The 15,274-nt window shown below is 40.8% G+C and overlaps 2 protein-coding genes across 3 annotated transcripts in view; one reads left to right on the top strand and one right to left on the bottom strand.

The window, feature by feature from the left end:
• Nucleotides 1-5,843, bottom strand: part of sult4a1 (sulfotransferase family 4A, member 1) — a 45,804-nt gene extending 39,961 nt beyond the window's left edge. For both annotated transcript variants that reach the window (XR_007041974.1, XM_047389205.1), the window contains exon 1: nt 5,466-5,843. Coding sequence is in view for 1 of the 2 variants with exons in the window: in XM_047389205.1 (XP_047245161.1) it covers nt 5,466-5,634 (169 nt within the window). In the remaining variant the exon portion in view is untranslated. The remainder of the gene's footprint in view (nt 1-5,465) is intronic.
• Nucleotides 5,844-10,537: 4,694 nt separating this feature from the next.
• The window catches only part of pnpla3 (patatin-like phospholipase domain containing 3), a 48,182-nt gene continuing 43,445 nt past the window's right edge, over nt 10,538-15,274 (top strand). The window contains exons 1-3 of the mRNA XM_047390194.1: nt 10,538-10,824; nt 11,291-11,523; nt 11,597-11,662. Coding sequence (XP_047246150.1) covers nt 10,638-10,824; nt 11,291-11,523; nt 11,597-11,662 — 486 coding nt within the window. The 5' untranslated portion in view covers nt 10,538-10,637. The remainder of the gene's footprint in view (nt 10,825-11,290; nt 11,524-11,596; nt 11,663-15,274) is intronic.

Here is a 15,274-nt window from a genome sequence, read left to right on the forward strand (position 1 = left end):
ATGAACCCCCCCTTTGCCAGTCATATGGGTGGAGCCTGGGAGAGGCAAATCTGTACAATCAGTAGCATGTTGTCCTCCATTCTGCATAAGTCCTCCTGAACATTGGACTGTTCATCATTAAGGACCAATCTTTACGAAGTGATGGCCATAGTTAACAGTCGACCCATCACCCCACACCTACTCCATGATCCTACAGGATCTCAACCACTCACCCCCAATCTTCTTTTAACCATGAAGTCATCCGTAATACTACCTCCTCCAGGATACTTTGTAAGGGAGGACTTATACCTTCGCAAGAGATGGCGCAGAGTTCAATACCTGGCGAATGAGTTCTGGCACAGATGGAAAAAAGAATATTTGTTGGGCCTACAGCAAAGACAAAAATGGCAGAAAACAAAGAGAAATGCTAAAGTCAATGACATAGTGATCATAAAGGATGACACGGCACCTAGAAACGATTGGAAACTTGCTAAGGTGACAGCGGTGTATCCAAGTGAAGATGGATGTGTACGCAAAGTGTAGTTGTTAATCTGTGACTCTGCATTAGATTGCCATGGAAAGAGACTCAGTAAACCAGTACACTTAGACAGACCTATTCATAAGACAGTCACATTATTAGAGGCAGAATAGACCCACTCATAAGTTCATAATAGAAATCACAAGTGATTTGGTGGGAGTGTAGCTGCCGTTATGGGCAGCTCTCATATTTAATTCATTATCCTTAAGTTTCAGTTAAAAATGGCCATAAATACATATTAGTATTTTATATGAAACACTTAATAATATCTTTCAGCAAATTCATGCAGTTAAGAGTTCATTTATGTGGTTAAAAACACATTAAAATGTAAGGGGGTGAACTTATTTTGTGTTCCACATGACACATTGTTGCCCACTGGGGGACGTTTGGCTGGTGTACAAAAGGAAGCCACACAGAATATTCTATCTGACATACCTGCAAGAGACTGGTCACAAGACGTTTCCCCAGTTGACAAAAGTGTATTTTTTGTGTGTGGGAAGAAGCTGTATTAATCATTTTTATTTCTCTGGAGTTGATGTGGCCAATGAGGTACAATTGTATTGTTTTATTTGTATCTTTTATTTATGTAGATTCTATATTTTCCGTGAGCTAATGTATGGTTATGTTTCCTTTCTTAGTTCTGACGGCATTTTTGGGGCATCCTTAAGACATGTAAAGACATGTTGTCCGCAATAAATGTCTGTTGAAACCCAAGAACAATGTTGAGCCTTGATTGAACTCGAGAGGAGTAACACAGATGAAATCTAATATTAATGTTTGGTTTATTTTTAATAATAATAATAAAAATAATTATAATTATGCTCTGCAAATAAACTGATTTAAACTTTGTTCTTTAAGTTAATATGTTAGTGTTTAAGTTGTTGAAAGCTTTACAAATAAATTAAACAAATTATATTTGTCATCAATGTATTTTATCTAGTGTTAGATTTATATCTATGAACAGAAAAAATATTGTCAACATTTTAAATGGCTGAATAATGAACAAGATCATAAAACAATAGTATTTTAAAACAAAACAGCATTATAAGCAATCAGCAATATGTAAAAGGGTAAATAAAAACCGTGTAGTCATTTACAGTAGTGACAGCATTATTAACCTTCAGGCTCCATTTGTTCAGCTTCACAGCTCTTCACGCTAACACGGTTGCTAGGCAACAGAAGTTAAGCTGAGGTAAGGGCAAGAGAAACGCAGACCGACGTAACACCAGTGGCACACTATGCTAATCTAGTATGTTTAGCTAACAGCTACAGGTAGCATAAGTGTTACTGTTTGACCATCATTTGTTTACATGACGCTTCTTATAGATGCTCTTTTGACTTGGTGATTGACATCCGCCAAGCTCATGAATGCTGCACTGCTCCAGCTCAACATGCCGTAAAGGAAGTTTAACCTGATGTAAAACGTAAACCGATGAATCTGTGTTTGAGTAATCTGTGGCTATCCTCAAGGATCCGGATGTGTGACACAAAAAACTAAATTTTGGAACTCAAATTGAATCACAGACCTGAAAGTGAAAGTAGTCAAACTGAATTTTTAATACAACAAAATACATTTTAAAAGCAAATGAATTCAGTTTCAAACCATAAAATTCAGTTTCAGTTTAGTTAAATTCCTTTTCAAACCAGTGCATTTAATTTAAAATTAAACAAATACAAATTCAGTCAGAGCTATTCAACTTCAGTTTCTGATGGCACAAGTTTCTTAATATTTACACATGAACACTGTACACTATAATGCATTTTATGTCTCTTAACTTAAAGATGAAAGTTCAAAAGCTGGCTTAAAACCATGATTACAGTCTACTGACAGATTTGCATGGTCTCAGGGTTTCAGCGCTTTTACAGTTTTCTGGGAGTTTATTCCAGATTAGTGAAGCATGTTGTGACTATGAATCTGAATATATTATTTAATATTAATACGTTAATATTTATCAAATAATATTTCGGTCTGTTAAGGGTTGTCCTGTGAATACCAGCCCAGTAAGGTGGTGGTATCAGGACAAGATCGAAAAGAGTGAGCCAAGCTCTGACATTATTGAACAGCAAAACTCTGCACACACATGGAATGAATTCACACAATTTCTTAAAATACAAGAATTTATTAACAAAACTAAGTCAAGTCAAAGTCAAACATATTTCAATCAACAAACTCTTTACTATGCTAAAACAATCCAACTTCACTACCAAGCAGAATTAAAGAATAAGGAAGACTAATGGACTATGTACAATATAAACAAGTTTTGATTAATGACGGTTGAAATCATGACCAAAAAAGTGTTGCAACATTACCATGCAATGTTTATGTTTGAGAACCAAGGATTATCTTGAAGAATCTGGAAATTAAGTTAAGTTAGTCTTGGAACCAACTTAGGCAATAATCAGCATACCTTTATACAACCATTCACAATGCAAGATAAAATATTATTTTAATAATATAATGTTTTAAAGAATGATCTGCTGAATAAAACCAACCTTCTGGATGACTAATTCTCAACGGTGTCTCATTAGCTACCTTTATTTATAAAAATAATATTTAAAGAAATATTATTAAGGAAATAGTAAAATATTTAGGGTGAGGGTTATTTTGGTATTTTGGAAAAGAACCAAACCTTTCTGGTGAAATGGGCTTAAGTATGCAAGCACGTGTTCTTAGCTGTTAGCAGTCAAAGCTAACAAAAGAAGCTGATAGCTTAGCACCAGAATCAAACACACACCTTTAAAATACCGTTAATAAAAGGGTTAAAATGCATAAACGCGGACGGCGCGTAATGATCAATCTGTGTTTAAAATCACCCTTTAAATAAAGTTTGTCTTAACTTTAAAAACACCCATAGAACAGAAAACTGAGCTGTCGGGCCGACCAAAACAGAGTCTCTGCAGGGAATTCTCTGGAACACAGTTTGCTTCTGCAGGCCTCAGAAAGGAAATCAGGCAATGCTTGTACCTTCTTATTCCCGTTCTTGAATGAATACCAGATACACATACAGCAATTCATCCGTACTTAACTTTGTGCATATGATCGATGATCGTATGACAGCCTTAGATCCAGTTGAAGAGTTATGTCTGTTTGCCAGCAAAGAGACATTAGCGCGCTGTCTCTCCGGCCAGCCTCGCAGCGGAGTCCGGATGGAAGAGGCAGGATGTAGCAAGAGCGGTGCTTTTATTTGGACAGTGACGTCACAGGAAGTCCGCAGTTACCCCGTTTCCTGGCTGTGCCGGAAGTAGGTTAATTCAATTTATTTTTTAAGTTCCAGGAAAGTCTGTACTGGCCTTTCACGTTGTAACCATGGCTGTGGTCCCAACAAGCATAAGAACTACAAGCTTCTGGTAGGTATGCAGAGTAGATTTGAGCCAGAAGACCTGAGAGGTCTGGGTGGTTGATACACTGACAACAAGTCTGTAATGTATTTTGGTGCTAAGCCATTCAGTGATTTATAGACTAACCGAAGTATTTTAAAGTCTATTCTCTGAGCTATAGGGAGCCAGTGTAGGGACTTTAGAAACGGGCTGATGTGCTCCACTTTCTTAGTTCTAGTGAGGACGTGGGCAGCAGCGTTCTGGATCAACTGCAGCTGTCTGATCAACTTTTTAGGCAGACCTGTGAAGACATCAGTTCTACTAAAGATGAATGCATGAATTAGTTTTTCAAGGTCCTGCTGAGACATTAGTCCTTTAATCGTAGAGATGTTCTTTAGGTGATAGAAGGCCAACCTTGTCTTTTGTGCTTCTGAAGGTTCAGGTCTAAGTCCATCACTACACCCAGATTTCGAGCCTGATTGGTGATTTCTAGCTGTATCAACTGAAGCTGTGTGCTAACTTTTAAACGCTCTTCCTTTGGTCCAAAGATTATTACTTCAGTTTTGTTTTGATTCAGCTGAAGAAAATTTTGGCACATCCATGCATTGATTTCTTCTAAGTATTTACCCAGCGCTTGAACGAGTTCATAGTCACCTGGTGACATCGTAACGTATAGCTGTGCATTGTCTGCATAGTTATGATAACTTACATTGTTGTTTATTAAAATCTGAGTTAGGGGGAGCGTGTAGATATTGAATAGGGGGGGCCCTAAGATGGACCCTTGTGGAACGCCACATGTGATTTTTGTGGTCTCTGATGTAAAGTTACCTACTGACACAAAAAAGTCCCTGTTCTTCAAGTAGGATTTAAACCAATTGAGTGCTGTACCAGAAAGGCCGACCCAGTTTTCCAGGCGCGCTAATAAATTGGAGTGATCAACAGTGTCGAATGCTGCACTAAGGTCCAATATTAATAATCTGATTTTTTATTTAATCTGCTGCAGTATTTCCAAGAGTCCAGGATGCCCTGAATTTAACAAGGTACATCAGAGCAATCATCAAGCTCCCTTGTTCCATAAGCATGCACTGACAGTTCGTTCATCAACAGCAGCTATTAAATGACCACACCAAATATGTGTACAAGCAGAGTATCTCAGTGGCAGTCTGCAGCCCACACCCTGCACAGCTTGATATTTAAACATTTATCACCACAACTGTGCCTGTGGCTGAACTAGATGATACAGACCAGAGTTGACTGTGTGGGGCTGAGGTAATGCATTACAACCAGAGTTAAATCCATTTATCTGATCTGACTCATTCACTTGCTGGCAGGTGATTAAGGGACAACAACCTGCAGAATGGCTTGTACAATCCTGTCAGAGGCCTCTAAAACCCAAATGCAGATAAATACTGAGAATTATTGTGATCCACCCTGCAGATATAAGACATATGAGCAGAACTTACATCGTAAAACATATAGTCTTGACAAAATAAACAATATCTCAACCATTTATGTGCATTCATTATGTTTAAACGTTGACAATATTATATAAATTACGCTGCATCACAGCAGTAAGTTAAAGCAGGCAACACTCAGGCAACGTATAGTAGTCATACAGAGGCTTGCTAACCTGATTTCGGGTAGGTGACTATCCATATGTCGCTACTTCTCAGGGAGAAGTTGGAGATCTCCTCCATCTTTCCTCTGCAGAAGGGCGGCAGCCGCACTCCGTCAAACTCGAAGTATTTACTCTCAAACTCGATCGGTGTGCTTGGCGTGTCTGCCTCGCTCTCGGCCATCCTCGACACTTTCCGCCAGTGCAAGGTGGACAAGACGCGCTCACCCACGCAAACAGCTTCCGTTAGAAAAAGAGACGAAGATGAACCGTATCTGGTGATGGTGATGATGATGATGATGATTGTGGTGGTGGTAGCAGGACCGGCCTTACGAAATGCAGAGACTGGCGCTGGATGCGAGCAGCGAGGTAACCCACGCAGCAAATCCTGAGGTGGAGAGGTGACGTAATGTGCGCCTCCGAGAACCAGCATCAGGACCACTGTCAGAGGAGGAGGAGTCGGGATGCATACACACTGACTCCTCCTCGAAGGTTGACTTTCACCATAGCTTCTTAGGAAGCAGACGGGCACACAATTAAGGTTTTATGAGCTACAATGGTTCTTAAAAGTGTTTACGCCTCTGTTAAAATGCCCGTATTCACATCTAAAAAAAAACAGACAAATCATTTCAAAACGTTGTCCACGTATAGGCTCATGTGACAATTATCCTATCCAATTCAACAGAAAAAAACAACAAATCTATTAGAAGGAAAACACATTTAAAAAGCTGCAATAAAACGGTTTCATGAGAGTTCATACACCTAAACTAATACTTTACTGAGACACACTTCACTTCTTTTTTCTTTATTCAGTCTTCTTTGGCAGGAGTCCATCAGCATTCCATGTCTTGATGTGACCATTTACCCACAAAAGATCTAGCAAAAGATTTCCAAATCATCAGATTGTGAGGACATTTTGTTGCAAATATACAGTGGAAATATGCCCAAAACATCAAGTTGCGTTCCACCAAACCAAAACACATTCTGTCATGTTACAACTGGAAGAAATAATTCTGTTTTACAGTCCACCTTTTAATCCAGAAACATGGAGACTCCAGCAGGATGTTGTTGTCATGTATAGAACAGGACCAGTGTGTTCCTGCGGCTACTTCAGTGTTCCCTATGGCCTCTTAACTGCCTCCATGACCAGTCTCACTTCAAATTTGTCAATCCGTTCCTGATAAAACATCCTGATTAATATCCTTCTCTTGACTGATACCTTTGTACTTTGAGATGATTTTGATCCCTTATACCTTTTCTTGTAGTTATTGCTTGGCTAAAGGATACAGACAAGCATACAGAATAATCACGTAATAATATAATCAATTAACCTAACATTTCCTATTGCTGAAAATGGATATTGTAAGGAAAAGGGAGTCTTTCATAGCCTCTATCAGCCTCTATCAGGATCTTTCAGGAGGCAACAAGTCAATTTGTTGGGCGGAAGGCAAACTGAACTCCACAGTCTAATTCCTCTGAGTGGATGAGTACTGATGACCCAAGTCTTGATGATCAGGAGCTTGCAGAGTCCAAAGTATTGACAGAAAAAAACTGAGATGGTGTGTCATTTTTTACAAGTTCCTAAATCTTCTCCTTATTTTCCATCATTAAAATTTCAGAACATTTTCTGTGAGCTGTTGTACCTCAGCACTTAAAGATATTTTTTCAGCACTAGTGGCCTTTATTTTTTGACAGTAGGCAGACAGGAAAGAGGGGGGGAGAGAGGGGGAGACATTCGGCAAATGTCAGTTGGTCCGCTTCGAGGACTGTAGCCTCTGTATATGGTGGCGCGCTTTAACCCCTACACCATCAGCAACGCGCCCCGCACCTCAGCACTTAAATACACAAACAAAAATATAAACGCAACACTTTTGTTTTTGCTCCCAGTTTTCATGAGTTGAACTCAAAGATTTAAAACATTGTCTATAAGCACAAAATAACCATTTGATCCACAACACTGACATCAGTGTCTCATACGATCTTTGAGGTGAACATGTTTGATGTGGAGGACCTGGGCTGGTGTGGTTGCATGTGGTCTGCGATTGTGAGGCCAGTTGGATGTACTGACAAATTCTCTGAAATAGCTTTGGAGACGACTTATGATAGAGGGATGAACATTAAATTCACGGGCAACAGCTCTGGTTGACATTCCTGCAGTCAGCATGCCAATTGCACACTCCCTCAAACCTTGAGACATCTGTGGCATCGTGCTGTGTGATAAAACAGCACATTTCAGAGTGGTCTTTTATTGTGGTCAGCCTAAGGCACCTGTGCAATAATCATGCAGTCTAATCAGCATCTTGATATGTCACACCTACGAGGGGGGATGGATTATCTATGCAAAGGAGAAGTGCTATCACAGATTTAGGTCGATTTGTGAACAACATTTGAGAAAAATGGTTATTTTGTGTATATAGGCAATGTGAGTTCAGCTCATGAAAACTGGGAGCAAAAACACAAGTGTTGTGTATACAGGTCCTTCTCAAAATATTAGCATATTGTGATAAAGTTCATTATTTTCCATAATGTCATGATGAAAATTTAACATTCATATATTTTAGATTCATTGCACACTAACTGAAATATTTCAGGTCTTTTATTGTCTTAATACGGATGATTTTGGCATACAGCTCATGAAAACCCAAAATTCCTATCTCACAAAATTAGCATATTTCATCCGACCAATAAAAGAAAAGTGTTTTTAATACAAAAAACGTCAACCTTCAAATAATCATGTACAGTTATGCACTCAATACTTGGTCGGGAATCCTTTTGCAGAAATGACTGCTTCAATGCGGCGTGGCATGGAGGCAATCAGCCTGTGGCACTGCTGAGGTCTTATGGAGGCCCAGGATGCTTCGATAGCGGCCTTTAGCTCATCCAGAGTGTTGGGTCTTGAGTCTCTCAACGTTCTCTTCACAATATCCCACAGATTCTCTATGGGGTTCAGGTCAGGAGAGTTGGCAGGCCAATTGAGCACAGTGATACCATGGTCAGTAAACCATTTACCAGTGGTTTTGGCACTGTGAGCAGGTGCCAGGTCGTGCCGAAAAATGAAATCTTCATCTCCATAAAGCTTTTCAGCAGATGGAAGCATGAAGTGCTCCAAAATCTCCTGATAGCTAGCTGCATTGACCCTGCCCTTGATAAAACACAGTGGACCAACACCAGCAGCTGACACAGCACCCCAGACCGTCACTGACTGTGGGTACTTGACACTGGATTTCTGGCATTTTGGCATTCCTTCTCCCCAGTCTTCCTCCAGACTCTGGCACCTTGATTTCCGAATAACATGCAGAATTTGCTTTCATCTGAAAAAAGTACTTTGGACCACTGAGCAACAGTCCAGTGCTGCTTCTCTGTAGCCCAGGTCTGGGGAATGCGGCACCTGTAGCCCATTTCCTGCACACGCCTGTGCACGGTGGCTCTGGATGTTTCTATTCCAGACTCAGTCTACTGCTTCCGCAGGTCCCCCAAGGTCTGGAATCGGTCCTTCTCCAAAATCTTCCTCAGGGTCCGGTCACCTCTTCTCGTTGTGAATCGTTTTCTGCCACACTTTTTCCTTCCCACAGACTTCCCACTGAGGTGTCTTGATACAGCACTCTAGGAACAGCCTATTCGTTCAGAAATTTCTTTTTGTGTCTTACCCTCTTGCTTGAGGATGTCAATAGTGGCCTTCTGGACAGCAGTCAGGTCGGCAGTCTTACCCATGATTGGGGTTTTGAGTGATGAACCCTGGATGGGAGTTTTAAAGGCCCCAGGAATCTTTTGCAGGTGTTTAGAGTTAACTCGTTGATTCAGATGATTAGGTTCATAGCTCGTTTAGAGACGCTTTTAATGATATGCTAATTTTGTGAGATAGGAATTTTGGGTTTTCATGAGCTGTATGCCAAAATCATCCGTATTAAGACAATAAAAGACCTGAAATATTTCAGTTAGTGTACAATGAATCTAAAATATATGAATGTTAAATTTTAATCATGACATTATGGAAAATAATAAACTTTATCACAATATGCCAATATTTTGAGAAGGACCTGTATATTTTTGTTCAGTGTATATGCATATTGTCTGCATGAGAGAAAGAGATTCTGGAACTTCTTCACCTGTTCTGTTCTATTCATATCTTACCAGAGAGCACATTGAGAAAGTAAATCCTGACAGAATCAGCTTGCTCACAGCTTCTTGTCAGTCTAGAGGTCAGAATGTCACTTGCATTTGAGTGCAGGTAATTGCTAAACTGAAACTAAAAAGGGGTTGTTTCTTCATTGCTTCAGTTGGTCAGAAGTCTGAATTAGGTCTGAAGAGCAAGACAGAAAGACTGAAAACAGCCCCAAGCCAACAGTTCCAAACCACGTTCTGACACGCAGAGTTAACATGCTGATAATGTGAGCCAAACGTTCTAAAGGTTCGGAGAAATGGGAGGAAAATTAAAAGTAAAACCAAGTGTAAACCACGACGACAAACCAAGAGAAAAACAGAGCAGCATGTGACATTATCGTCACATGGCATACGCTGACGGAAAACATGGTGGTGTGTTTCAGTTGAGTGCAACTGTCGGATTTTTCGAATTCCAGTAAAAATAAACCAATCAGGAGCTCAGAGTTCTTTATCAACATTTTTCATAAAGCCCAACAGGCGTGCAACATCTTGACAATAATAGTCAAACAAATTGTTTGTTTGCACTTATTAGATCGTAGTTTAGTTAGAAAAAGGGTCGTCTTATGTTTTTGTTTGGGAAGTTAAACACGTAATTCCTGCACAAATTAGGAACTTAGTTGGGAAATATTGGTGCATTCAGTGCTAACAGGTCTTTACTACAGCTTGAAAATATCACCCGAATATTTACACTGCCTGCAGGTTCAGCAAGTGAACTTAATATAAGACATAATGAAAACAGATTATAGTTTGTGGATAGACTTATAGGATAGGCTGATTTTAAAAGGCAAATGAAATATACACAGTAATTAAAAAAAACTTATTCGATTTACAGTAGCCTTTGTATGATGGAAGCACATTTACAGTATTGAAAGATTCAGACAGTCCATGAACGCATCACAGGCTGTTTATGAGCCTGTTGTTTTCCTGTCTGCTTGCTTTCTCTCGACCAGCGGCAGGAACAGCTGCTCCAGCCCCGTGTCCTGTCCCATCCCATCTCAGGGTTCCCCAGCCGGGGCATGTCCCGCCATGTTCGACCTAAAGGGCGGCTGGAACCTGTCTTTTGCCGGGTGCGGCTTCTTGGGGATCTACCACATCGGAGTCGCCAGTTGCCTACTGGAGAAAGCCCCCTACCTTGTGAAAGGGGCCACCAAGCTGTACGGGGCCTCTGCTGGGGCTCTCACTGCCTCAGTACTCGCAAGCCAAGCATGCATAGGTAAGAAAAAGAAAGGTCCCTTTGTTCATACTGCTTTTTAAAATGTAATAGACCCTTTATTGACTGATTGGATGAAATACATGTTATGTATTTAATGCTGATATCTAAGGCGGTTAAATGTGGTTCGATGTTGAAAGGCTTATATGAATGATGCATATGACAGGCTGATTATTGATTTCTGTGGAGGAACTGGTGATTTGGAGGAATTTTTTCATAAGTTTACTTTTCTCTGCATGAGTCAGTGCCAGTCTAACTTCTATTCTCATGAATAAGCATAATCATAGGAAGTGATAACAACAAACAAGTGTTTGTCTCTGTCGACCTCTGCACACTGTCAGATAAAGACGTTTCAATGACATGTGTAATGAGAAAAGAGTTTATGAAGGTCATAAAATATTGAAACAGCTGCAGGCTCATTCCATGTGTTGGTGCTTCAGCTGACTGGTGTAAACTTTGTTGTTTTCAGCTAAATGCTGTGAGGACGTCATTGAAGTGGCAAAGGAAGCCAGGAAGAGAAACCTGGGCCCACTTCACCCAAGCTTCAACCTGGTAAAAGTCCTGAAATCAGGCTTGAACCGTGATCTGCCCTCAGATGCACATGTCCTGGCCTCGGGCAGGCTGTGTGTTTCATTGACCAGAGTATCAGATGGGGAGAACGTGCTGGTGTCAGAGTTTAGCTCTAAGGAGGAGCTCATACAGGTCTGCTTGTTTGTAGTGGTGGTCTTGCAACCGCTCTGACTGGCACTGGTTTAACCCTGTGCTGTGTTCACAGGCGCTGGTCTGTAGCTGTTTCATTCCAATCTACTGTGGACTGATTCCTCCATCCTTCAGAGAAGTGGTAGGTGTATTTTTATGCCTCCATAAACAGGGCTGTTTATAAGTTAAAGTGCAAAACAACATGTAGCACAGCTGTAAAAAGAAAAAACAAAAACTAAAATCAAAGATGAAAACTGCTCTAATATTCGAATACATCGCAATCTATATCAGTTCTTATAAAAGCAGTGTTTGATTTATGCTGAATCTGAGCCAAAGTTAATTTTTGAGGGACAATATCCTTAACACAACATAAGGGTTTAACTTTGAAACAGAATCATTTAGTTTTAGCTTTCTGAGAAATAACGCATATTGCTGCATTGTGTGGTAACTGTAATAATAATATCCCAGCTATTCAACAACTGTTTTGACCTTTTGTTTTGGAAGCCACCCAGTTTTCTGAATAAGCTTATGTCACTGTTGGTTTCCAGTGGGTAATATCAGTGTTATTCAGTTGAGTTCAAAGTCCTCCAGTATAGATTGGAACCTGAACCTAGTGATAAAGCTTTAAAGGTAAGTGCACTGCACTGGAAGTAGATAATTATCCACCAGATAAATCCTTGTATTATAAAGAAACAAAGTACAGCTTAATCTTTTAATTCAATTCAATTCAATTCAAAAATACTTTATTAATCCCAAAGGGAAATGAAATGTTGTAGCTCATATTATGAAGGTTTCCTCAAAGAGCCGTTGTAGATGCTGATGGCTGTGAGCAGGAAGGATCTCCTGTAGCGCTCCGTCTTACAGCAGATCTGAAGAAGCCTCTGATTGTAGACACTGTTGTTGTAGGACAGTCTCATGAAGAGGATGCTCAGGGTTCTCCATAATGTTCTTCATTTTATGAAGAATCCGTCTTTGCACAATGATCTCCAGAGGTTCCAGAGGAGTCCCCAGAACAGAGCCAGCCTTCTTTATCAGCTTGTTGAGCTTTTTTAAGTCCCTGGCTCTGATGCTGCTTCCCCAGCAGATGATGGCAGAAGAGATCACACTTTCCACAACAGACTTATAGAAGATATGCAGCATCTTGCTGCAAACACCAAAGGACCTAAGCTTCCTCAAGAAGTACATTCTGCTCTGTCCCTTCTTGTAGACGGCTTCACAATTGCATCTCCACTCTAGTCTGTTGTCCAGGTGAACACCGAGGTCTTTATACTCCTCCACCACCTCCACTGCTTCTCCCATGATAGAAATAGTTTTTGACTTATTCCTGTTTCTCTTAAAATCTACAATCATAGATAGGAATTTTGGGTTTTCATGAGCTGTATGCCAAAATCATCCACATTAAGACAATAAAAGACCTGAAATACTTCACTTAGTGTGCAATGAATCTAAAATATATGAATGTTAAATTTTCATCATGACATTATGGAAAATAATGAACTTTATCACAATATGCTAATATTTTGAGAAGGACCTGTAGAATTGCAGGTTACAGGTGTCCAGTCAGCAAAAAATGGGGGGTGTGGGGGAAAAGGAGAGTGTCAGGGTGGTTTCCGGGCTTTGTTAACAAGGCTGATGGCAGATGGGAAAAAACTGTTCTTGTGGCGTGAGGTTTTGGTCCAGATGGACCGCAGCCTCCTGCCAGAGGGGAGAGTTTCAAAGAGTCTGTGACCGGGGTGGGAGGGATCAGCCAGAATCTTCCCTGCCCGCTTCAGGGTCCTGGAGGTGTACAGTTCCTGGAGCGACAGTATACTGCAGCCAATCACCTTCTCAGCAGACCGAATGACGCGCTGCAGCCTGCCCTTATCCTTGGCTGTAGCAGCGGCGTACCAAATGGTGATGGAGGAGGTGAGGATCTACTCAATGATGGCTGTGTAGAAGTGCACCATCATAGTCTTTGGCAGGTTGAATTTCTTCAGCTGGCGCAGGAAGAACATCCTCTGCTGGGCTTTCTTGATGAGGGAGCTGATGTTTGGCTCCCACTTGAGATCCTGGGAGATAATGGTTCCCAGGAAGCGGAAAGATTCCACAGTGTCAATTGTGGAGTCACAGAGGGTGATGGGGCCAGGTGGGGCTGGGTTCTGCTTGAGGTCCACAACCATCTCCACTGTCTTTAGAGCGTTGAGCTCAAGGTTGTTCTGGCTGCACCAGTCCAACAGATGGTCCACCTCCACCTGTACGCGGACTCGTCACCATCAGAGATGAGTCCGATCAGGGTGGTGTCGTCCGCAAACTTCAGAAGCTTGACAGACTGGGGACTGGAGGTGCAGCTGTTGGTGTACAGGGAGTAGAGCAGAGGAGAGAGAACACAGCCTTGGGGGGAACCGGTGCTGATGGTCAGGGAGTCAGAGACGTCCTTCCCCAGCCTCACGCGCTGCTTCCTGTCAGACAGGAAGTCAGTGATCCACCTGCAGGTGGAGTCGGGCACACACAGCTGGCAGAGCTTCTCCTGGAGCAGAGCTGGGATGATGGTGTTGAAGGCAGAGCTGAAATCCACAAACAGGATCCTGGCGTAGGTTCCTGTGGAGTCCATTGTTTTTAGTTAAACCACAAATTTTCTAATCCGATTTTTTTTTCTTGAACTCTTGATTTTTCCTGTTTCTCTGAGCCCATTTATTTCCATCTTTTTTTCTTTTTTTTTTACATGGTCACTGTTACGTATTTCATTGGGTAAAAAAATACAACAGGAGTATATTAGAGGGGAAAATATATCAGTGCTTAAGAAATAAAAGGACACTGTTTGAAAAATAATATATTTTTAAGGAAAAAAAACATGTTTTAAATATATTTGAGTGGTAATAAATTTGAAAGAAATAAAAGGGGTAGGAAAAATACAACAGCAAGAAATCCACTTGTACTAAATAAACATAGGAAAAATCTAGAGTTCAAGAAAAAAATATGATTTGAAAATTAGTGGTTTAAATAAAATAGTGGATTCAAATAGAAATATATATATATAAATATTTATATCTGATTAATTGATCAATAATTCTCTTTTTTTAATATTTTGTTGCATTTAATGGCACACTAATTTATACAGGGGTTGGACAATGAAACTGAAACACCTGGTCTTAGACCACAATAATTTATTAGTATGGTGTTGGGCCTCCTTTTGCGGCCAATACAGCATCAATTCGCCTTGGGAATGACATATACAAGTCCTGCACAGTGGTCAGAAGGATTGTAAGCCATTCTTTTTGCAGGATAGTGGCCAGGTCACTACGTGATACTGGTGGAGGAAAACGTTTCCTGACTCGCTCCTCCAAAACACCCCAAAGTGGCTCAATAATATTTAGATCTGGTGACTGTGCAGGCCATGGGAGATGTTCAACTTCACTTTCATGTTCATCAAACCAATCTTTCACCAGTCTTGCTTTGTGTATTGGTGCATTGTCATCCTGATACACGGCACCGCCTTCAGGATACAATGTTTGAACCATTGGATGCACATGGTCCTCAAGAATGGTTCGGTAGTCCTTGGCACCCATCTAGCACAAGTATTTGACCAAGGGAATGCCATGATATGGCAGCCCAAACCATCACTGATCCACCCCCATGCTTCACTCTGGGCATGCAACAGTCTGGGTGGTACGCTTCTTTGGGACTTCTCCACACTGTAACTCTCCCGGATGTGAGGAAAACAGTAAAGGTGGACTCATCAGAGAACAATACATGTTTCACATTGTCCACAGCCCAA

Source organism: Girardinichthys multiradiatus, chromosome 17 (genome assembly GCF_021462225.1).
Source record: "Girardinichthys multiradiatus isolate DD_20200921_A chromosome 17, DD_fGirMul_XY1, whole genome shotgun sequence".
Classification (NCBI taxonomy): Eukaryota; Metazoa; Chordata; class Actinopteri; order Cyprinodontiformes; family Goodeidae; genus Girardinichthys; species Girardinichthys multiradiatus.